Source organism: Lepidochelys kempii, chromosome 2, assembly GCF_965140285.1.
Source record: "Lepidochelys kempii isolate rLepKem1 chromosome 2, rLepKem1.hap1, whole genome shotgun sequence".
Taxonomy (NCBI): domain Eukaryota; kingdom Metazoa; phylum Chordata; order Testudines; family Cheloniidae; genus Lepidochelys; species Lepidochelys kempii.
Window position 1 is genome coordinate 271,478,899 of NC_136381.1, and position 23,125 is coordinate 271,502,023.

At 62.1% G+C, this 23,125-nt stretch overlaps 1 protein-coding gene across 2 annotated transcripts in view; it reads left to right on the forward strand.

Annotated features, from left to right (window-relative positions):
- The first annotated feature begins 1,525 nt into the window (after positions 1-1,525).
- NOS3 (nitric oxide synthase 3) overlaps positions 1,526-23,125 on the forward strand; it is a 90,048-nt gene continuing 68,448 nt past the window's right edge. The window contains exons 1-2 of one of the 2 annotated variants that reach the window (XM_073334950.2): positions 1,526-1,694; positions 6,461-6,563. In XM_073334950.2, the coding sequence (XP_073191051.1) occupies positions 1,591-1,694; positions 6,461-6,563 (207 nt within the window). In that variant the 5' untranslated portion in view covers positions 1,526-1,590. The remainder of the gene's footprint in view (positions 1,695-6,460; positions 6,564-23,125) is intronic. The other variant, XM_073334952.2, reaches the window with a different exon arrangement.

The following is a 23,125-nucleotide window of genomic DNA, read 5'->3' on the forward strand; positions in this document are numbered from 1 at the left end:
GCCCCAGTCACCACAGCCTGGAGTGATGCAGTGGGGATGGGTGATAGGGTTACATCCCCTGCACGCCACAGGGCCGGTCTGTGCCCAGCCTGTCACCAGCCCTTGGCACGGACCCCTGAGCAGACCCCCAGTTCCCTAGGGCAGCCCCGTGGCCTCCTGCTGCCCCGCCTCGCTCCATGCTCCTGGCCCGAGGCCTGCGGGAGGCCGTGCTGGGCCCCGCCGGGTGCGATGCTCCCCGTGTGTCGGCGGTGACCCCGAGCAGCCCAGCCTGGCAGCTCTGCGTCGGGCACCCGGACCCCTGCGCCCGGGGTGGGGAATAGCCTGAGGGGGATAGTGATCGTGCTGGGGGGAGGAATAGCGACCATGGGGGCAGAGTGGGGGCAGGGAAGCTCAGGCTGGGGGGGCTCGGGGCTGGGCGCGGGGGTGGGGGGGGTTTGCAGACACGGGCTGGCGCTGCCCTGCGCTGGGGAGGCTCGGGGCTGGACAAAGGGGGGTGCCTGCAGACACGGACCGGCGCTGCCCTCGGCTGGGGGGGCTTGGGGCTAGGCGCAGGGTGTGGGGGGGTTGCAGACACGGGCCGGCGCTGCCCTGCACTGGGGGGCTCGGGGATAGGCGCGGGGGTGGGGGGTTTTGCAGACACGGGCCGGCACTGCCCTGCGCTGGGGGGGCTCGGGGCTGGGCGCGGGGGGTGTGGGGTTTGCGGACATGGGCCGGCACTGCCCTGCGCTGGGGGGGGCTCGGGGCTGGACAAAGGGGTCGCCTGCAGACACGGGCCGGTGCTGCCCTCGGCTGGGGGGGCTTGGGGATAGGCGCGGGGGGGGTTGCAGACACGGGCTGGCGCTGCCCTGCACTGGGGGGCTCGGGGCTGGACAAAGGGGTCGCTTGCAGACACGGGCCGGCGCTGCCCTCGGCTGGGGGGGCTTGGGGCTAGGCGCGGTGGGGGGGGGGTTTGCAGACACGGGCTGGCGCTGCCCTGCGCTCGGGGGCTCGGGGCTGGGCGCCGGGGGTGGCTGCTGCTGGCTTGGTCCCTTCCTGGGGCACGTGTACAGCGTTCAGCTGGCCTACGCTGGCTGTGGGGCCCTGGGCTTTCCTGACACCTCAGCCCCAAGGGGACGACCTGGCTCCGAACCAGCTGCTGGCGCCAGCAGGAGGGAGGAAACCCGGCCCGCGTGTCCCGGCCTCGCTGAGCAGGGCAGTGTGGCCGCTGATACGTGCCCTGCCCCACGGCCCAGCTAATCTGCCACACCGATGGGGAAGCAGGTGTAGAGATGGGCGAGAACCCAGGAGTCCTGGCTGCTGCCCCTCCTCCACTCTTACCACTAGACCTCCCCTCCCAGGGCTGGGCTAGAACCCAGGAGTCCCGGCTCCCAGCCCCACATCCTCCTGCTCTAACCCCTGGCCCCGCTGCCCCCAGGGCGGGGCTAGAACCCAGGAGTCCTGGCTCGGTGCCCACCCCCTCCCCACTGTGTGCCGGGCAGAGTGTGGGAGTGACTCAGTCCCCGGCTGGTCCCCGGCCCTTTCCCTGCAGAGGAAGTGCCTGGGGCCGGGGCCGGTCTCGGCGCGGTTGCCCGGGAGCACAGTCGCGGCGCGATGGGGAACCTGCAGGCAGCGCTGCCTGAGCCTGCCCGCAGCTGTGCCCTCAGCCTCTGCTCCCGGCACAGGGGCTCCGGGCCCCCGGACGGCGCCAGGGCCAGGTAAGGGCCAGGGGGCTGCGCTGGCCAGGCAGGGGCGGGGACACGGGCACCGGGCTGGCATTCAGGGGTGCTCTGCCACATAGTCCCCTTGGGACCCCGGGCCGGGGGGGTCGGCCCGGCCCCCGGGAGCAGACACCCAAGAGCTGGGGACGCTGCGTGACGGAGACTGGGAACGTGTCCCGGAAAGACGGGGGTGAGAGACAGAACCTCCAGGGCCCCGAGTCCCCCCCAACAGCGCCCCCACTGAGCCCCCTCCCCGCCCCATACCATGCCCCCTCCTGATCCCCCACCCCTCCCCATAGCATCCCCTCCTGAGCCCCCCTCCCCCTCCAGCACCCCCCACTGAGCCCCTGCCCCTCCCCTCCCCCTCCAGCACCCCCTCCTGAGCCCCTGCCCCTCCCCACCCCTCCAGCACCCTCTCCTGAGCCCCTGCCCCTCCCCTTACAGCACCCCCCACTGAGCCCCCGCCTCTCCCCCTACAGCACTCTCTCCTGAGTCCCTGCCCCTCCCCCTACAGCGCCCCCCCAGAGACCCCAACCAGGGACACTGGTGGGGGCAGGAAGGGCGCTGGGGGGGCAGGAGGGGCCCTGCTGGGGGAGGAGGAGCGCTGCTAGAGAGCAGGAGGGGCGCTGGTGAGGGGGCAGGAGGGGTGCTGGTGAGGGGGCAGGAGGGGTGCTGGTGAGGGGGCAGGAGGGGCGCTGGTGAGGGGGCAGGACAGGCCCTGGTGAGGGGGCAGGAGGGGCGCTGGTGAGGGGGCAGGAGGGGCGCTGGTGAGAGGGCAGGAGGGGCCCTGGTGAGGGGGCAGGACAGGCCCTGGTGAGGGGGCAGGAGGGGCGCTGGTGAGGGGGCAGGAGGGGCGCTGGTGAGGGGGCAGGAGGGGCGCTGGTGAGGGGGCAGGACGGGCCCTGGTGAGGGGGCAGGAGGGGCGCTGGTGAGGGGGCAGGAGGGGCGCTGGTGAGAGGGCAGGAGGGGCCCTGGTGAGGGGGCAGGACAGGCCCTGGTGAGGGGGCAGGAGGGGCGCTGGTGAGGGGGCAGGAGGGGCCCTGGTGAGGGGGCAGGAGGGGCCCTGGTGAGGGGGCAGGAGGGGCGCTGGTGGGGGGGCAGGAGGGGCGCTGGTGAGGGGGCAGGACAGGCCCTGGTGGGGGGGCAGGAGGGGCCCTGGTGAGGGGGCAGGAGGGGCGCTGGTGAGGGGGCAGGAGGGGCGCTGGTGAGGGGGCAGGACAGGCCCTGGTGGGGGGGCAGGACAGGCCCTGGTGGGGGGGCAGGAGGGGCCCTGGTGAGGGGGCAGGACAGGCCCTGGTGAGGGGGCAGGAGGGGCGCTGGTGAGGGGGCAGGACAGGCCCTGGTGGGGGGGCAGGACAGGCCCTGGTGGGGGGGCAGGAGGGGCCCTGGTGAGGGGGCAGGACAGGCCCTGGTGAGGGGGCAGGAGGGGCCCTGGTGAGGGGGCAGGAGGGGCGCTGGTGGGGGGGCAGGACAGGCCCTGGTGAGGGGGCAGGAGGGGCGCTGGTGGGGGGGCAGGAGGGGCCCTGGTGAGGGGGCAGGACAGGCCCTGGTGGGGGGGCAGGAGGGGCCCTGGTGAGGGGGCAGGACAGGCCCTGGTGAGGGGGCAGGAGGGGCCCTGGTGAGGGGGCAGGAGGGGCGCTGGTGAGGGGGCAGGAGGGGCACTGGTGGGGGGGCAGGAGGGGCCCTGGTGAGGGGGCAGGACAGGCCCTGGTGAGGGGGCAGGAGGGGCCCTGGTGAGGGGGCAGGACAGGCCCTGGTGAGGGGGCAGGAGGGGCCCTGGTGAGGGGGCAGGAGGGGCGCTGGTGAGGGGGCAGGAGGGGCACTGGTGGGGGGGCAGGAGGGGCCCTGGTGAGGGGGCAGGAGGGGTGCTGGTGAGGGGGCAGGAGGGGCGCTGGTGGGGGGGCAGGAGGGGCGCTGGTGAGGGGGCAGGAGGGGCGCTGGTGGGTGGGCAGGACAGGCCCTGGTGGGGGGGCAGGAGGGGCGCTGGTGAGGGGGCAGGAGGGGCGCTGGTGAGGGGGCAGGAGGGGTGCTGGTGAGGGGGCAGGACAGGCCCTGGTGGGGGGGCAGGACAGGCCCTGGTGAGGGGGCAGGAGGGGCGCTGGTGAGGGGGCAGGAGGGGCGCTGGTGAGGGGGCAGGACAGGCCCTGGTGGGGGGGCAGGACAGGCCCTGGTGGGGGGGCAGGAGGGGCCCTGGTGAGGGGGCAGGACAGGCCCTGGTGAGGGGGCAGGAGGGGCCCTGGTGAGGGGGCAGGAGGGGCGCTGGTGGGGGGGCAGGAGGGGCGCTGGTGGGGGGGCAGGACAGGCCCTGGTGAGGGGGCAGGAGGGGCGCTGGTGGGGGGGCAGGAGGGGCCCTGGTGAGGGGGCAGGACAGGCCCTGGTGGGGGGGCAGGAGGGGCCCTGGTGAGGGGGCAGGACAGGCCCTGGTGAGGGGGCAGGAGGGGTGCTGGTGAGGGGGCAGGAGGGGTGCTGGTGGGGGGGCAGGAGGGGCCCTGGTGAGGGGGCAGGAGGGGCGCTGGGGGGGGGGCAGGAGGGGCGCTGGTGAGGGGGCAGGACAGGCCCTGGTGAGGGGGCAGGAGGGGCGCTGGTGAGAGGGCAGGAGGGGCGCTGGTGAGGGGGCAGGAGGGGCGCTGGTGAGGGGGCAGGAGGGGCCCTGGTGAGGGGGCAGGAGGGGCACTGGTGGGGGGGCAGGAGGGGCCCTGGTGAGGGGGCAGGAGGGGCACTGGTGGGGGGGCAGGAGGGGCCCTGGTGAGGGGGCAGGAGGGGTGCTGGTGAGGGGGCAGGAGGGGCGCTGGTGGGGGGGCAGGAGGGGCGCTGGTGAGGGGGCAGGAGGGGCGCTGGTGGGGGGGCAGGAGGGGCCCTGGTGAGGGGGCAGGAGGGGCGCTGGTGAGAGGGCAGGAGGGGCGCTGGTGGGGGGGCAGGAGGGGCCCTGGTGAGGGGGCAGGACGGGCCCTGGTGAGGGGGCAGGACAGGCCCTGGTGAGGGGGCAGGAGGGGCGCTGGTGAGGGGGCAGGAGGGGCGCTGGTGAGGGGGCAGGACAGGCCCTGGTGAGGGGGCAGGAGGGGTGCTGGTGGGGGGGCAGGAGGGGCGCTGGTGAGGGGGCAGGACAGGCCCTGGTGAGGGGGCAGGAGGGGCCCTGGTGAGGGGGCAGGAGGGGCGCTGGTGAGGGGGCAGGACAGGCCCTGGTGGGGGGGCAGGAGGGGCCCTGGTGAGGGGGCAGGACGGGCCCTGGTGAGGGGGCAGGACAGGCCCTGGTGAGGGGGCAGGAGGGGCGCTGGTGGGGGGGCAGGAGGGGCGCTGGTGAGGGGGCAGGAGGGGCCCTGGTGAGGGGGCAGGAGGGGCGCTGGTGAGGGGGCAGGAGGGGCCCTGGTGAGGGGGCAGGAGGGGCGCTGGTGAGGGGGCAGGAGGGGCGCTGGTGAGGGGGCAGGAGGGGCCCTGGTGAGGGGGCAGGAGGGGCGCTGGTGGGGGGGCAGGAGGGGCGCTGGTGAGGGGGCAGGAGGGGCCCTGGTGAGGGGGCAGGACAGGCCCTGGTGAGGGGGCAGGAGGGGCGCTGGTGAGGGGGCAGGAGGGGCGCTGGTGAGGGGGCAGGACAGGCCCTGGTGAGGGGGCAGGAGGGGCGCTGGTGAGGGGGCAGGAGGGGCGCTGGTGAGGGGGCAGGACAGGCCCTGGTGAGGGGGCAGGAGGGGCGCTGGTGAGGGGGCAGGACAGGCCCTGGTGAGGGGGCAGGAGGGGCGCTGGTGAGGGGGCAGGAGGGGCCCTGGTGAGGGGGCAGGACAGGCCCTGGTGAGGGGGCAGGAGGGGCCCTGGTGGGGGGGCAGGAGGGGCCCTGGTGAGGGGGCAGGAGGGGCGCTGGTGGGGGGGCAGGACAGGCCCTGGTGAGGGGGCAGGAGGGGCGCTGGTGAGGGGGCAGGAGGGGCGCTGGTGAGGGGGCAGGACAGGCCCTGGTGAGGGGGCAGGAGGGGCGCTGGTGAGGGGGCAGGACAGGCCCTGGTGGGGGGGCAGGAGGGGCGCTGGTGAGGGGGCAGGAGGGGCGCTGGTGAGGGGGCAGGACAGGCCCTGGTGAGGGGGCAGGAGGGGCGCTGGTGAGGGGGCAGGACAGGCCCTGGTGAGGGGGCAGGAGGGGCGCTGGTGAGGGGGCAGGAGGGGCCCTGGTGAGGGGGCAGGAGGGGCCCTGGTGAGGGGGCAGGAGGGGCCCTGGTGAGGGGGCAGGAGGGGCCCTGGTGAGGGGGCAGGAGGGGCGCTGGTGAGGGGGCAGGAGGGGCGCTGGTGAGGGGGCAGGACAGGCCCTGGTGAGGGGGCAGGAGGGGCGCTGGTGAGGGGGCAGGACAGGCCCTGGTGAGGGGGCAGGAGGGGCGCAGGTGAGGGGGCAGGAGGGGCGCTGGTGAGGGGGCAGGACAGGCCCTGGTGGGGGGGCAGGAGGGGCGCTGGTGAGGGGGCAGGAGGGGCGCAGGTGAGGGGGCAGGACAGGCCCTGGTGAGGGGGCAGGAGGGGCGCTGGTGAGGGGGCAGGACAGGCCCTGGTGGGGGGGCAGGAGGGGCGCTGGTGAGGGGGCAGGAGGGGCGCTGGTGAGGGGGCAGGACAGGCCCTGGTGGGGGGGCAGGAGGGGCGCTGGTGGGGGGGCAGGACAGGCCCTGGTGAGGGGGCAGGAGGGGCGCTGGTGAGGGGGCAGGACAGGCCCTGGTGGGGGGGCAGGAGGGGCGCTGGTGAGGGTGATGCTCTCACAGAGGGTCCCCTAGCTGACTGTGCCCCCTCTCCTCTCCCGCCAGCTCTGTGCCCATCCCCCCCATTGAGCCCCCGAGATACTCGCGGATCAAGAACTGGGAAGTGGGGACCATCGCCTATGACACGCTCAGCGCCCAGGCCACGCAGGTGAGGGCGGCGCCGTGGGGCGGCGCCGTGGGGCCCGTGGGGGTGGGAGATGGGACCCAGGCCCGTGGGAGGGAGCTGCCGGTGGGCCTGAGGAGCTGTCACTGCTCTGGGCTGCTGGGGGGAGTCCAAGCCTCTGGCTCCCTGCCTCTGGGGGGCTGTAACCCTCGGGGGCCTGACCAGAGCTCAGCTGGGTGCATCCAGCCGGATCCCTGCAGCTCCTGAGACGGGCCCCTGGCCTGGGCCCCGCTGGGCCTGGCCCCTGGTACCCGACCCCATTCTCCTGCTCCAGCTCTTCCCCCGGCCCTCGGCTCGGTAGCCGTCTCCCTGGGGAGCGGCTCACGCCATTTACTCGCTGGTCCTCTGCCCACTCTGTCCCAGACGCCCGGGATTCGGGCTCGCTCAGTTCCGGACAGTCCCTGGGGGGGCTCCCCTTCCGTGCGACAGCCCTTCTCGGGGGGCCACTCTCACGAGGGTTAAACTCCCGGGACTGCACCTCTGAGCCTCCAGCAGCCTGGCTCTGCCGTGGGCCCCTATCATAGAATCATAGAATCATAGAATATCAGGGTTGGAAGGGACCCCAGAAGGTCATCTAGTCCAACCCCCTGCTCGAAGCAGGACCAATTCCCAGTTAAATCATCCCAGCCAGGGCTTTGTCAAGCCTGACCTTAAAAACCTCTAAGGAAGGAGATTCTACCACCTCCCTAGGTAACGCATTCCAGTGTTTCACCACCCTCTTAGTGAAAAAGTTTTTCCTAATATCCAATCTAAACCTCCCCCACTGCAACTTGAGACCATTACTCCTCGTTCTGTCATCTGCTACCATTGAGAACAGTCTAGAGCCATCCTCTTTGGAACCCCCTTTCAGGTAGTTGAAAGCAGCTATCAAATCCCCCCTCATTCTTCTCTTCTGCAGGCTAAACAATCCCAGCTCCCTCAGCCTCTCCTCATAACTCATGTGTCCCAGACCCCTAATCATTTTTGTTGCCCTTCGCTGGACTCTCTCCAATTTATCCACATCCTTCTTGTAGTGTGGGGCCCACAACTAGACACAGTACTCCAGATGAGGCCTCACCAATGTCGAATAGAGGGGAACGATCACGTCCCTCGATCTGCTCGCTATGCCCCTACTTATACATCCCAAAATGCCATTGGCCTTCTTGGCAACAAGGGCACACTGCTGACTCATATCCAGCTTCTCGTCCACTGTAACCCTAGGTCCTTTTCGCAGAACTGCTGCCTAGCCATTCGGTCCCTAGTCTGTAGCTGTGCATTGGGTTCTTCCGTCCTAAGTGCAGGACCCTGCACTTGTCCTTATTGAACCTCATCAGATTTCTTTTGGCCCAATCCTCCAATTTGTCTAGGTCCCTCTGTATCCTATCCCTGCCCTCCAGGGTATCTACCACTCCTCCCAGTTTAGTATTGTGACGAAGTGGGCCTGTTCTTAATGTTTCCTCCGAATATTGTGGGGGTGCCTCAGTTTCCCCTATGCAGTTCTTAAGTATCTAGGGGGTGGGGTAAGGGTGTATGATCCTTGCAAAGCCCTAGAGGGCAGGTGTGTGCAGGGGTCTGGACACAGAGAATGGCCAACACCCTGTTTCCTGGCAACTGATGGCCTGGGCCCTTCCCCCCCTGCAAGGTGAGAGCTGAAGGGTTGGAGAACAAAGGAATCAGGTGACCTCCTGGCCCGGGAAAGGAACAAAGCCCAGAGGAGGAGGGGCTGGAGGGAGTTTCAGTTTGGGGCTGGCTGGGACATGGAGTGAAGTGCAGACGTGGTTGTCTGGCTCACTGCCCCCCAAAATGGACCCAGCTGAGGGGTCCCGTTCTCTGCACCTGCAAGCTCTGTTTTAGACCATGTTCCTGTCATCTAATAAACCTTCTGTTTTACTGGCTGGCTGAGAGTCACGTCTGACTGCGGAGTTGGGGTGCAGGACCCTCTGGCTTCCCCAGGAGCCCCACCTGAGTGGACTCGCTGGGGGGAAGCGCACGGAGGGGCAGAGGATGCTGAATGCTCCGAGGTCAGACCCAGGAAGGTGGAAGCTGTGTGAGCTGTGTGTCCTGAAGACAGGCTGCTCACAGAAAGGCGACTGCCCCAGAGTCCTGACTGGCTTCATGGGGAGCAGTTCCAGAGCATCGCCCAGGGACTCCGTGACAACTGGTGGTAGCGGTGGGATGTACTGCACCCCGTGGATGGCGCTTCCTGCAGTAAGTGACTGGGGAGCAGTAACACGAAGGGGGATCGCCGAGGACCAGGCCTGCTGAAGGCTCAGAGAGGAGCGGTTTCGGGGGGCGGTTAACCCCTGGGAGTGTGTGACCAGCGAGAAGGACTGTGCAGTAATGGGGTCCCCCTGGGGACTGCAGTGAGCAGTCTCAGGGGCGGAGGAGCCTGCAGCTTGGCGCGGGGAGAGAGAAGGACTTTTGCAGTAACAGGGTTCCCCTGGGGATTGCAGCGACCAGTCCAAGGGGCGGAGGAGTCTGCAGCTCGACCCTGGCAAAGAGGTGGTGACCTCGAGAAGGGCTGGCACACTAGGGGTTCTCCCTGGAAACCGTGGGGGGCTGAGAACACACGGGCCTCTGAGTCCACAACAACTTGGGAAGAGCGGAGTGACGGCCTGTCCCCGTCTCCTTAAGAAGGACATTGTAACCCTGTGCAAAAAGAGAGGGTTGAGCGTTGGAAAGTTCACCAAAGCAGAGTTAACCGTGCAGCTGGAGGAGGATGACCGCTCTAAGGAACAGATTCCTGACCCCAAATGGGGCTATAGCAGGATCTGGGAGCAGCTGGAGTGGGAGCCAGGCATCGCCAAGACTCCTGTCCCCGACCAGACGGGGGTCTTCACGATCGGGTTCCCCATCGGGGGATCGAGACGGACGGGATTGGAGCTGAATCCGAGAGAGCAAGAGGACTGTGAGAGACAGCGAGAGCCCGAGAAAGAGCTGCAGAAGCAGCAGCAGCATGAACTGGCGGTGGGGGAGCGGAGAGGCCTAGGGGACCTCCCCGGGGTGAGTGGGGATAGATCCCGGGGGGCCAGTTCCGCAGGGAACCTCGAGACTAAATTGCTGCCCCTAGTTAAGGGGGGCGGGGTGGATGCCCACCTCACTGCCTTTGAGCAGGCTGGAGATTTGAACCAAGGGGACCCTGCGGAAAAGCCCCGGTGTCTAGCTCCCTTGCTGGGTCCCAAGGCCACAGACTCCATCAGCCAGATGGGTGGGGAGGTGGACAGGCTCCCACTCCTGACCCCAACCTATATGTCTGTGTGGAGTTTCCTGGGGCCAGGCCCCTCGGACCCCCAGTGGGAGCGGAAGGTGATGGTCAATGGGGAGACATTCCTGGGGTGGCGAGATCCTGGGACAGAGAGAACTGGTGTCAGACCCTGGGTGGTGCAGCCTCAGATGCTGAGGGGCGCTGTGAGCTGGGTGAGGGTCCCAGGGACGAAGCCCCTCGCCTTCCCTATGGCCCAGATCCCTGTGCAGACCCAGGAGGAGTGGGGCTGGCTGGTCGTTGGGGTGCCCCAGGACACCAGCTGCGAGACCCTGTTGTGGGGTGACTGTGTCTCTTTGGGACAGGATCCAGGCCCTGTTCCTGTAACTGCCAAGGGTTTGAATTTGAATCCAGGGAACCAATCGGCGGAGAGGGAAATGGTCAGTGAAAATGCAGATGACCTGGCTGGCAGCAGGGAGGAGCCGTTAGGCTCAGGCTACCTGCCTGCCTGTAACCAGACCCCTGGGGTTGGGTGGGACAGAGAGATGCTCCCTGCCCCCTTGCACACAAGAGTGGGGACTCTCGCTGGCTCTGATGCATTGAGGAAAGCAGTGGCCTGCCCCCACTGGGACAGCAAGGGCAGTGCTGAGCTGAGACCCCAGCTGAGTGGGGGGAGACACAGGCAGGGCAGGGGATCTGTGGGGAGTGGCAAGGTGCTTGGTAAGGAAAGTTTGGATGAGCCTAGGCAGCCTTGTGATCTGATGGCTGTGTCCAGTCAGCAGGGTGCAAAGGCGAGGAGAGTGGAAGATGAGAGTCCCGGGACCTTACCTGTTAGCTGGGTGGAGAATTGGGACAGTGAAGGAAATGGGTCTCTGTCTGTCAGGGGTATTGACTTGCCTATGGAGGGAGCTACCCTGGTCTCCAAGCAGTTGTCTGTGACCAGCCTTGTGTGCTGGGACAAAGGGAATGAGATCCCAACCTGTGTGTCTGGTAAAGGAGAAAGTGTGTCCGGCTCTTCTTGGTCTGTGGAGCAGACAGAAGGGGCCTTTCAGCCTGTGATGGTTGAGGGTCCTGCAGTTGTCTCAGAGCTGGTTCTGGACTCAGCTAAAGCCCAGGAAGGGAAGGGTCCTAAGTTTCTGTCTGCTCGGGAGAATGGCCCTGTAACTAGGTCGCATCCAGTTAGGGTCTATGTAAAATCCCAGAGACCAGACAATTCTGGTGCTTGTATTTTGCCTGTTGCTAGTGTGTTGTTGGAAAGGGTGGAGCAACTCTGTCTAATCAGGGTGAGATCCTAGCCAGGGCACAAGGAGAGCATGAAGGTGATGTGATTGTGTTACCTACTGAGGGCGTGGAAACCTGTAGCAAGGAGGAAAAGATTCCTGAACTTGTGTGTGGCAAAGGGAAGGAGAATGCTTCTAACCTTTTATCTAGGAAGTCTGTAAGTTTGCCTGAAAGGGGATTGTGTAGGAATCCGCCTGATGGGCCAGAGGTGATTCTGGATGTAAGGGAGACCCAGAAAGAGTCTGTTGTTGCTCAGGAAAGTGTTCCCCTAGAGCAAGCCCTAGGTAAAGAGGGTAAGAGCAGAATTTCTGGGAGGGGTGAATTGTTGCATAGAAAAGCCCTTGGGAAAGGAATCCTCATGGAGTCTTTGCAAGCAGTTTACTGCAACTGAAGGGTGTGAAAGTGATTTAATCAAGAAAGTTTCAGTTCCTAACAGCCAGAAATTTTCTGTTGTGAATGGATCCACTGACTTTCCTGTTGAAAGATCCAGTGTGGATAGCTTTGAGAAGGTCTCAGATGGAGTGAAAGCTGTTAAGAAAGGTATACCGTCCTATAACCAAGTGGCTGTGTTTGGCCAGCTTGTTGGGGAGCCAAGGTTGTGGAGAAAGGGATGTCTCCATGCTAGTTCTGTAAGTGAACAGTATGTGGCCCAGGTCAAGATGGGGGCCCTTAACCAAGAGAGCCCGAATTGCAGCCCTCCAGACTGGAGCTCTGGGAGAAAACCCAATCCCAGTTTGACCCCCTGGGGTTTTGGGGTGGCCAAAGGGCATGGGCCGCATAAACCTTCCCATATGCGGCATGCGAGTGCTATCGACCACCCCGACCTAAGGGAGGGCGTGAAACTGGAAGGGCCTGGTGTAACTCCTACCAAGGAATGGGAGAGACGCTGGGGCATCCATGGGAACATTGGTGGCTTCGAACTTCCCCAGGTCACCGGGTAAAGTGATCCCGCTCAGTTCGATCTCGAAGGGGGGAGAGATGTGACGAAGTGGGCCTGTTCTTAATGTTTCCTCCGAATATTGTGGGGGTGCCTCAGTTTCCCCTATGCAGTTCTTAAGTATCTAGGGGGTGGGGTAAGGGTGTATGATCCTTGCAAAGCCCTAGAGGGCAGGTGTGTGCAGGGGTCTGGACACAGAGAATGGCCAACACCCTGTTTCCTGGCAACTGATGGCCTGGGCCCTTCCCCCCCTGCAAGGTGAGAGCTGAAGGGTTGGAGAACAAAGGAATCAGGTGACCTCCTGGCCCGGGAAAGGAACAAAGCCCAGAGGAGGAGGGGCTGGAGGGAGTTTCAGTTTGGGGCTGGCTGGGACATGGAGTGAAGTGCAGACGTGGTTGTCTGGCTCACTGCCCCCCAAAATGGACCCAGCTGAGGGGTCCCGTTCTCTGCACCTGCAAGCTCTGTTTTAGACCATGTTCCTGTCATCTAATAAACCTTCTGTTTTACTGGCTGGCTGAGAGTCACGTCTGACTGCGGAGTTGGGGTGCAGGACCCTCTGGCTTCCCCAGGAGCCCCACCTGAGTGGACTCGCTGGGGGGAAGCGCACGGAGGGGCAGAGGATGCTGAATGCTCCGAGGTCAGACCCAGGAAGGTGGAAGCTGTGTGAGCTGTGTGTCCTGAAGACAGGCTGCTCACAGAAAGGCGACTGCCCCAGAGTCCTGACTGGCTTCATGGGGAGCAGTTCCAGAGCATCGCCCAGGGACTCCGTGACAACTATCATCCGCAAATTTGCTGAGAGTGCAATCCACACCATCCTCCAGATCATTTATGAAGATCTGGGCCCCTGGGGCCTCCACCCCCAGATCTCCCGACACCCAGAGAGAGCAATGCCCCCCCCGATCTCCCCACCCCCGGAGGGCGCAATGCCCCCCCCAATCTCCTGACACCCAGAGAGAGCGATGCCCCTCGATCTCCGCATCCCCAGGGCGTGCGATGCCCCCCCGATCTCCCCACCCCCAGAGGGAGCAATGCCCCCCCAATCTCCCCACTCCCAGAGGGAGCAATCCCCCCATCTCTAGACCGGAGAGACTCTCAGCCAGCGTAACACAGGAGGGTTTATTGAGCATCTGAACCCAGCCCAGGAAACTCTCCAGGCCTCAGGCCTGGCCTCCCTCAGCAGAGCACATCTAGGTCTGTCCCTCATCCAGGGGGGCCCTAGCTGCTCTCCCCTCCCAGCCCAGAGCCCCCACTTCCAGCTGGGCATCTGATATCACCTGCCCCCAAGCCCCACCTCGGTCCTTTGCCTTCTGTCCCAGGTCAACAGGCTGCCTGGGTCTCCTCTCCGCCTCTCCTCCCTTTGACTGGAACCGGCTGGGCAGGTCACCAGATCATCTCTCTGCAGCCCATTGTCCCCGCTCTGGCCAGAACTGGCTGACTGCCAAGGTCGGGGGTGGGGGATCCCAATCCGAGATCACCGTTCGCTAGAGTCCCCCATCTCCAGGAAGTTGTCCAGGGTCCCAACTGCTAGGCAAGGTCACAGCTGGCCCTCTGGTAACAGCCACCCCCATGCCTACCCCTTCGTTACACATGCAGCACACAGGGAAACTGAGGCACGCACCATATTCATGCAAAACACTAAGAAAATCCCCCACTTTGTCACATCTCACCCCCCTTCGAGTCTGAACTGAGTGGGGTCACTCCAGCTGGTGACCTGAGGAAGTGCAGGTACCCCTCTCCAGAACAAAGAGTTGGCTATAACATTTGACCTTTTATCCACATGGATCACGTCCATCTCATAAACCTAGGGGATCAGATTCCATCTTAGGGCTGGGCATTAGCCCTTTCAGCTGGTGCAGCCCTACCCTGTGTAACGAGGCTGGTTCTGCTGGGACCCAATGGAGAGTGCCAATTCAGGACAAATTGCTTAAAGCAGGACAGTTACAGCCCAAGGCTGGGGTTTCCATGCTCACCAAGGCAAACCCAACCAGCCAGACAGAGAGGACTTTGGTTTTACCCCACTGGCGAACCACAAGTCACACAAGCAATTCCCTCAGACAGTCCCGTTTCCCAGTATCCCCACCAGGTAGGTGTGCTGGAAACATCCATTACAAAAAATCCATTACAATCTACATACCACACAGACTATGCTGACAGCTTGCGCCACACGCTCTCAAAGAAACTGCGGAACCACCTGATCAACATCCTCTACAGCGAACAGGGAAAGATTAAGAATGAGCTCTCAAAAATGGAAACTCTCATAAAAAAACAACCTTCCACACAAACTTCCTGGTGGCTGGACTTTACTAAAACTAGACAAGCCATTTACAACACACACTTTGCTTCTCTACAAAAGAAAAAGGACACTAAACTTTCTAAACTACTACATGCCACAAGGGGCCACAGCAATGGTTCCCTCAACCCACCCAGCAATATTGTTAACCTATCCAACTATACTCTCAGCCCAGCAGAAGCAGCTGTCCTATCTCGGGGCCTCTCCTTCTGCCCCTCCACCCCCACGAACATGATACAGTTCTGTGGTGACCTAGAATCCTGTTTTCGACGTCTCCGACTCAAGGAATGTTTCCAGCACACCTTTGAACAACATGCTGATCCACGGAGACCTCCCTACCAACATTGCAAGGAGAGGGATTCTGGGTGGACTCCTCCTGGGGGTCGAGACGGCAGACTGGACTTCTGCGTGGAGTGCTTCCGCCGACGTGCAGGGGCTGGGGTTGTGGAGGGGCAGCGTCTCTTGCCCCGCGGCCTCGGCCATGCAGAACACAGTGCCGTCCACGGCCTCGGGGGCAACTCTGGCGTCATGGTCAAGGGAGCTGACAGGGAAGGTGCTGTTGTCATCGTGAGTAGGTTGGAGTGTGAACAGGAGGCTGCTCGGCGGCTCTCCGGCATCGCTTTCTGCAGGCCATTGCCCTCTGGTCCCACTGGGGGTTACCAAGGAAAACTACAGCATTTGCTCAAAAAACTCCCTGAAAAAGCACAAGATCAAATCCGCACAGACACACCCCTGGAACCCCGACCTGGGATATTCTATCTACTACCCAAGATCCATAAACCTGGAAATCCTGGGCACCCCGTCATCTCAGGCATTGGCACCCTGACAGCAGGATTGTCTGGCTATGTAGACTCCCTCCTCAGGCCCTACGCTACCAGCACTCCCAGCTACCTTCGAGACACCACTGACTTCCTGAGGAAACTTCAATCCATCGGTGATCTTCCTAATAACACCATGTGACGATGTGACTCAGCAGGGAGGGGGGGAGTGTTGACCTGGGAATGTGCCCTGGGGATGGGAGACCTGAGAGCCTGTCACCTGAGCCAGGAGGGGGAGGGGGAGGTGACACCTCCGCCCAGGAATGTGAACAGAGGCTGCAGCAGGGAACCTGCTGGGTGGGTTTAGTTTCAGTTTGGGGCTGGGTGGAGGAACACAGGGAACCCCAGGGCTGGGGTCTAAGCTCCCTGCTCCCCCAGAAGGACGTGATTGAGGGGTCCTGGTTGTACCCACAAGCTCTGTTTGGGACTGTTCCTGTTGTCCAATAAACCTTCTGTTTTACTGGCTGGCTGAGAGTCTCAGTGGATCCCAGGAAGAGGGGTGCAGGGCCTGGACTCCCCCACACTCCGTGACAACTGGTGGCAGCGGTGGGATGTACTGCACCCCGTGAACGGCGCTTCCTGCAGTAAGTGACTGGGGAGCAGTAAAACGAAGGGGAATTGACGGGGACCAGGCGTGCTGAAGATTCAGAGAGAGACGGTTTCGGGGGGCGGTTAACCCCTGGGAATGTGTGACCAGAGAGAAAGACTTTTGCAGTAACAGGGTCCCCCAGGGGATTGCAGCGAGCGGTCCCAGGGGCGGAGGAGTCTGCAGCTCGACCCTGGCAAAGAGTCGGTGACCTCAAGAAGGACGGGCACACGAGGGGCTTTTCCTGGAAACCGTGGGAAGCTGCCCGGCCTGCGAGTGGCCAGCAGGGAGATGTACGCTAAACGCCTGAAGAGCGACCTGGTGGAGCTGTGCAGGCAGAGGGGGCTGCGCATCGGGAGGTCCACCAAGGAACAGCTGATTGCCCAGCTGGAGGAGAGGGATCGCTTGGATGACCCGATCCCTGTCCCTGAGGGAAGCTGCCCGGGGGACGCAGCGTGGGCCCTGGGGCCTGACCGGGCTGGGAGGGGTCAGACTGCTGCTGAGGACATCCCGAGACCCTTCCTACCTATGTCCGGGGGAGGGGTTGGGGGAAGCCCAGCGAATACCGAGGGCACCCTGACCCCGGCACCCAGCAGGGGATCCTCCCAGCGGAGCTCCCCATCCCTGGAGCGGAGGCGGCTGGAATGGGAGAGGGAGATGAAAATGAGGGAGCTGGAGGATCATGAAAAACAACGTCAACATGAGGAGAAACAACGTCAACATGAGCAGGAGGAGAAGGAGAAACAACGTCAACATGAGCAGGAGGAGAAGGAGAAACAACGTCAACATGAGCAGGAGGAGAAGGAGAAACAACGTCAACATGAGCAGGAGGAGAAGGAGAGGGAACGTCAGGAGAAGGAGAAACAAAGGCAGCATGAACTGGAGCTGGCCAGGTTGAGGAGCAGTGGGGCCCCGGCTGCGGTGAGTGCGGGGGGACCCAAGACTGCAAGGAGCTTTGATAAGTGCTTCCTGGCCCAGCGGAAGGAGGGGGAGGACATGGATAGCTTCCTGACGGCCTTTGAGAATGCCTGTGAGCTGCACAGGGTTGACCCTGCAGACAGGCTCCAGTTTCTCACCCCCTTACTGGACCCCAAAGCCGTGGAGGTGTACAGCCGAATGACAGGGCCGGAGGCAGGGGACTATGAACTGTTCAAGCAGGCCCTGCTCCGTGAGTTTGGGCTGACCCCCGAGATGTACCGGAGAAGGTTCCGGAGTCAGCGTAAAACGCCTGAGGTCACCTACCTACAACTGGCCAACCGGATGCAGGGGTATGCCCGCAAGTGGACAGCTGGGGCCCGAGCTAAAGAGGACCTGCTGGACCTAATCGTACTGGAGCAGCTGTATGAACAGTGCCCTTCCGACCTGAGGCTGTGGTTGGTGGACAAAAAGCTCGAGAACCCCCAGCACGCAGGGCAGCTGGCCGACGAGTTTGTGAACAGTCGGTCAGGGGGTAGCCGGGAGGAGTCCCAAAAGAACAGGCCCCCCCCGATGCAGAGAGAGAGTCACCAGGGGGCCTCCCAGCGGGGAAATAGGGAGAACCCCCTCCCAAGGGGAACGCCTGGCGTCGGGCCCCTCCGACCTGCTCGAGGGGACCAACGTGACCTGAGCTGCTATCACTGTGGCCAGAGAGGCCACGTACGGTCCCAGTGCCCCGGGCTCAGGGACAGACTGAGCAGACCCAACCTACCCAGGGTTAACTGGGTAGGGACCCAGCTGGACGAGGGGCAGACGACCCAGGAAAGGGGGCCTACCAGTTTACCACCTGCCCCGGAGGGAAGAGTACCCCAGGCCAGCTCCACCAGAGGGCTGGAGGCTCTGGACTCAGGGTGCTCAGTTTACAGGGTGGGCGCGGGGCTGTCCCTCCGGAGAGAGTGCCTTGTTCCCCTGGAGGTGGATGGGAGGAAGGTCAATGGATACTGGGATACGGGCGCGGAGGTGACGCTGGCCCGGCCCGAGGTGGTGGCCCCAGATCGGGTGGTGCCCAACACCTATCTGACCCTGACAGGGGTGGGCGGGACCCCATTTAAGGTGCCCGTGGCAAGGGTACACCTGAAATGGGGGGCCAAGGAGGGCCCCAAGGATGTGGGGGTACACCACCATTTGCCCACTGAAGTTTTGATGGGGGGAGACCTAGAGGACTGGCCAAGCAAGCCCCAGGCCGCCCTGGTTGTGACGCGTAGCCAGAGCCGGCGAGGGGCACTGCGCCCTGACCTCGGGGAGGGTATCACACCGGAGGCGCAGGACCCTACCCTGGTGGGGAGGGAGGGCCGAGGGGCACGGCTTAGAGAGGCGGAGGCCTCAGACCTGGCCAGCGAGAGGGAACCGGGCCCCGTCCCTGCCCCAGCTGCTGAGTTCCAGGCCGAGTTGAGGAAAGATCCCTCCTTGCGGAAGCTCAGGGACCTGGCCGACCTCAGGGTGGGACGGACCATGAGGAGAGGCTGCCAGGAGAGGTTCCTGTGGGAGAAGGGGTTCCTGTACCGAGAATGGGCTCCCACAAGGGAAGTAGAGTCCTGTGGGATCAGGAGGCAGCTGGTGGTCCCCCAGAAGTATCGCCGCAGGCTCCTGCACCTGGCCCATGACATCCCCCTCGCAGGGCACCAGGGAATCCGGCGCACCCGGCAGAGGTTGCTACAGAACTTTTACTGGCCCGGGGTCTTTACCACGGTCCGGCAGTATTGCCGATCCTGTGACCCCTGTCAGAGGGTGGGGAAGGCCCGGGACAAGGGGAAAGCGGCTTTGAGACCTTTGCCCATCATAGAGGAGCCTTTCCAGAAGGTGGCCATGGACATCGTGGGGCCTCTCAGCAAGACGACCCGGTCGGGGAAGAAATACATTCTGGTGGTGGTAGATTTTGCCACCCGCTACCCCGAGGCAGTGCCCTTAGCTTCCATTGAAGCCGACACCGTGGCCGATGCGCTCCTGACCATTTTCAGCCGAGTGGGGTTCCCCAAGGAAGTCTTGACAGACCAAGGCTCCAACTTCATGTCGGCCCTGCTCCGGTGCTTGTGGGAGAAATGTGGGGTCCGGCACGACTGGGCCTCAGCGTATCACCCCCAGTCCAATGGGCTGGTGGAGAGGTTTAACGGGACGCTAAAGATGATGCTGAAAACCTTTATGAACCAGCACCCGCAGGACTGGGACAAGTACTTACCTCACCTGCTGTTCGCGTATAGGGAGGTGCCCCAGGAGTCGACCGGATTTTCGCCTTTCGAACTGTTATATGGCAGGAGGGTGAGGGGCCCCCTGGACCTGATGAGAGACGAATGGGAGGGGAAGGCCACTCCCGATGGAGAGTCAGTGGTGGAGTATGTCCTGATCTTCCGAGAGAGACTGGCTGAACTCATGGGCCTGGCCAGGGAGAATCTGGCCAGAGCCCAGAGGAAGCAGAAGGTCTGGTATGACCGCACGGCACGGGCCCGTGCCTACGCCACCGGGGATCAGGTGATGGTTCTCATCCCAGTGAGAAAGAACAAACTACAGGCCGCCTGGGAGGGCCCTTTCAAGGTCGTCAAGCAGCTCAATGAGGTAAACTATGTGGTGGAGCTGTCGAACCGGGCGCACCACCGCCGGGGGTACCATGTGAATATGATGAAGCCATATTATGCCAGGGGGAATGTGGTGTTGGCCGTGTGTGGACAGTGGGAGGAGCAGGGAGATGACCCTTTAGTAGATCTATTCCCTGGGACCAGAGCTGGTTTCCCCCTGGAAACAATTCCCCTCTCGGATCAGCTAACCCCTGCCCAGCAAGCTGAGGTCAGGGAGGTGCTGCATCCGTACCGACAGCTGTTTTCCAACCAGCCTGGACGCACTAATCTGACTGTCCACCGGGTGCAGACAGGGTCACACCCGCCGATAAGATGCTCCCCCTTCCGAGTCACAGGGAAAACTGCTCAGGACCTGGAAAGAGAGGTCCGGGACATGCTGGCTTTGGGGGTGATCCAGCCATCTGCCAGCCCTTGGGCCTCGCCGGTGGTGCTGGTCCCCAAAAAGGACGGGTCGGTCCGGTTCTGTGTGGACTATCGGAAGCTCAATGCCATCACTGTATCTGATGCCTACCCCATGCCCAGGCCGGACGAGCTCCTAGACAAGCTGGGAGGAGCTCGGTACCTCACCACCATGGACCTTACAAAGGGCTACTGGCAAGTGCCGCTGGATGCAGATGCCCGACTGAAATCGGCCTTTATCACCCCTCTGGGGCTCTATGAGTTCCTGACCCTGCCTTTCGGCCTCAAGGGAGCGCCGGCCACCTTCCAGCGCCTAGTGGACCAGCTCCTGAGGGGGATGGAGAGTTTTGCCGTGGCGTATATTGATGACATCTGTGTCTTTAGCCAGACCTGGGAGGACCACGTGTCCCAGGTTAGACAAGTGCTGGACCGACTCCAGGGGGCTGGGCTGACTGTAAAAGCGGAGAAGTGCAAGGTGGGGATGGCGGAAGTATCTTACCTGGGCCATCGGGTGGGGAGCGGCCGCCTAAAGCCGGAACCAGCCAAGGTGGAGGTGATCAGAGACTGGCCCGCTCCCCACACCAAAAAGCAGGTCCAAGCCTTTATTGGGATGGCAGGATACTACCGAAGATTTGTGCCCCACTTTAGCGCCATAGCCACCCCCATCACGGAGCTATGCAAGAAGGGAAAGCCAGACAAGGTGGTCTGGACCGAGCAGTGCCAGGAGGCTTTCCGGGCGCTGAAGGAGGCTCTGGTCAGTGGCCCAGTTCTGGCAAACCCAGACTTTGACAAGCCCTTTGTGGTGTTCACCGACGCCTCAGATACGGGACTGGGGGCGGTGTTAATGCAGGAGGATGAAAAGGGGGAGAGACACCCCATCGTGTACCTGAGCAAGAAGTTGCTACCCCGGGAGCAACACTACGCGGCCATCGAGAAGGAGTGCCTGGCCATGGTGTGGGCCCTCAAGAAACTAGAGCCCTATCTCTTCGGGCGACACTTCACTGTCTACACCGACCACTCTCCCCTGACCTGGCTGCACCAGATGAAAGGAGCCAACGCCAAGCTCCTGAGATGGAGCCTGCTCCTGCAGGATTACGACATGGACGTGGTCCACGTGAAGGGAAGTGCCAACCTGATAGCGGATGCGCTGTCCCGGAGAGGGGGCCCCGAACTTCCCCAGGTCACTGGTCAGCGTGACCCCGCTCAGTTCAGTCTCGAAGGGGGGAGAGATGTGACGATGTGACTCAGCAGGGAGGGGGGAGTGTTGACCTGGGAATGTGCCCTGGGGATGGGAGACCTGAGAGCCTGTCACCTGAGCCAGGAGGGGGAGGGGGAGGTGACACCTCCGCCCAGGAATGTGAACAGAGGCTGCAGCAGGGAACCTGCTGGGTGGGTTTAGTTTCAGTTTGGGGCTGGGTGGAGGAACACAGGGAACCCCAGGGCTGGGGTCTAAGCTCCCTGCTCCCCCAGAAGGACGTGATTGAGGGGTCCTGGTTGTACCCACAAGCTCTGTTTGGGACTGTTCCTGTTGTCCAATAAACCTTCTGTTTTACTGGCTGGCTGAGAGTCTCAGTGGATCCCAGGAAGAGGGGTGCAGGGCCTGGACTCCCCCACACTCCGTGACACACCATCCTAGCCACTATGGATGTGGAAGCCCTCTACACCAACATTCCTCCACACAAGGATGGACTGCAAGCCGTCAAGAACACTATCCCCGATAATGTCACGGCTAACCCGGTGGCTGAACTTTGTGACTTTGTCCTTACCCATAACTATTTCACATTTGGGGACAATGTATACCTTCAGATCAGCGGCACTGCTATGGGTACCCACATGGCCCCACAGTATGCCAACATTTTTATGGCTGACTTAGAACAGCACTTCCTCAGCTCTCGTCCCCTAACGCCCCTACTCTACTTGCGCTATATTGATGACATCTTCATCATCTGAACCCATGGAAAAGAAGCCCTTGAGGAATTCCACCTGGATTTCAACAATTTCCATCCCACCATCAACCTCAGCCTGGTCTAGTCCACACAAGAGATCCACTTCCTGGACACTACAGTGCTAATAAACAACGGTCACATAAACACCACCCTATACCGAAGACCTACTGACCGCTATTCCTACCTACATGCCTCCAGCTTTCACCCTGACCACACCACACGATCCATTGTCTACAGCCAAGCTCTGCGATACAACCGCATTTGCTCCAACCCCTCAGACAGAGACAAACACCTACAGGATCTCTATCAAGCATTCTTACAACTACAATACCCACCTGCGGAAGTGAAGAAACAGATTGATAGAGCCAGAAGAGTTCCCAGAAGTCACCTACTACAGGACAGGCCTAACAAAGAAAACAACAGAACACCACTAGCCGTCACCTTCAGCCCCCAACTAAAACCCCTCCAACGCATTATCAAGGATCTACAACCTATCCTGAAGGATGACCCAACACTCTCACAAATCTTGGGAGACAGGCCAGTCCTTGCTTACAGACAGCCCCCCAACCTGAAGCGAATACTCACCAGCAACCACATACCACACAACAGAACCACTAACCCAGGAACTTATCCTTGCAACAAAGCCCGTTGCCAACTGTGTCCACATATCTATTCAGGGGACACCATCATAGGGCCTAATAACATCAGCCACACTATCAGAGGCTCGTTCACCTGCACATCCACCAATGTGATATATGCCATCATGTGCCAGCAATGCCCCTCTGCCATGTACATTAGACAAACTGGACAGTCTCTATGTAAAAGAATAAATGGACACAAATCCGATGTCAAGAATTATAACAGGTTTCAGAGTAACAGCCGTGTTAGTCTGTATTCGCAAAAAGAAAAGGAGGACTTGTGGCACCTTAGAGACTAACCAATTTATTTGAGCATGAGCTTTCGTGAGCTACAGCTCACTTCATCGGATGCATCCGATGAAGTGAGCTGTAGCTCACGAAAGCTCATGCTCAAATAAATTGGTTAGTCTCTAAGGTGCCACAAGTCCTCCTTTTCTTTTTAAGAATTATAACATTCAAAAACCAGTCGGAGAACACTTCAATCTCTCTGGTCACTTGATTTCTGATCTCAAAGTGACTATCCTTCAACAAAAAAACTTCGAAAACAGACTCCAACGAGAGACTGCTGAATTGGAATTAATTTGCAAATTGGATACAATTAACTTAGGCTTGAATAGAGACTGGGAATGGTTGAGTTATTATAAAAAGTAACCTATTTCCCCTTGTTTATTCCTTCCCCCACCCCACACACACACTGTTCCTCAGACGTTCTTGTTAAACCCTGGATTTGTGCTGGAAATGGCCCACCTTGATTATCATGCACATTGTAAGGAGGGTGATCACTTTGGATGGGCTATTACCAGCAGGAGAGTAGGGTGGGGGGAGAGAAAACCTTTTGTAGTGATAAACACCCATTTTTTCATGGTTTGTGTGTATAAAAACATTTTCTGTATTTTCCACAGTATGCATCCGATGAAGTGAGCTGT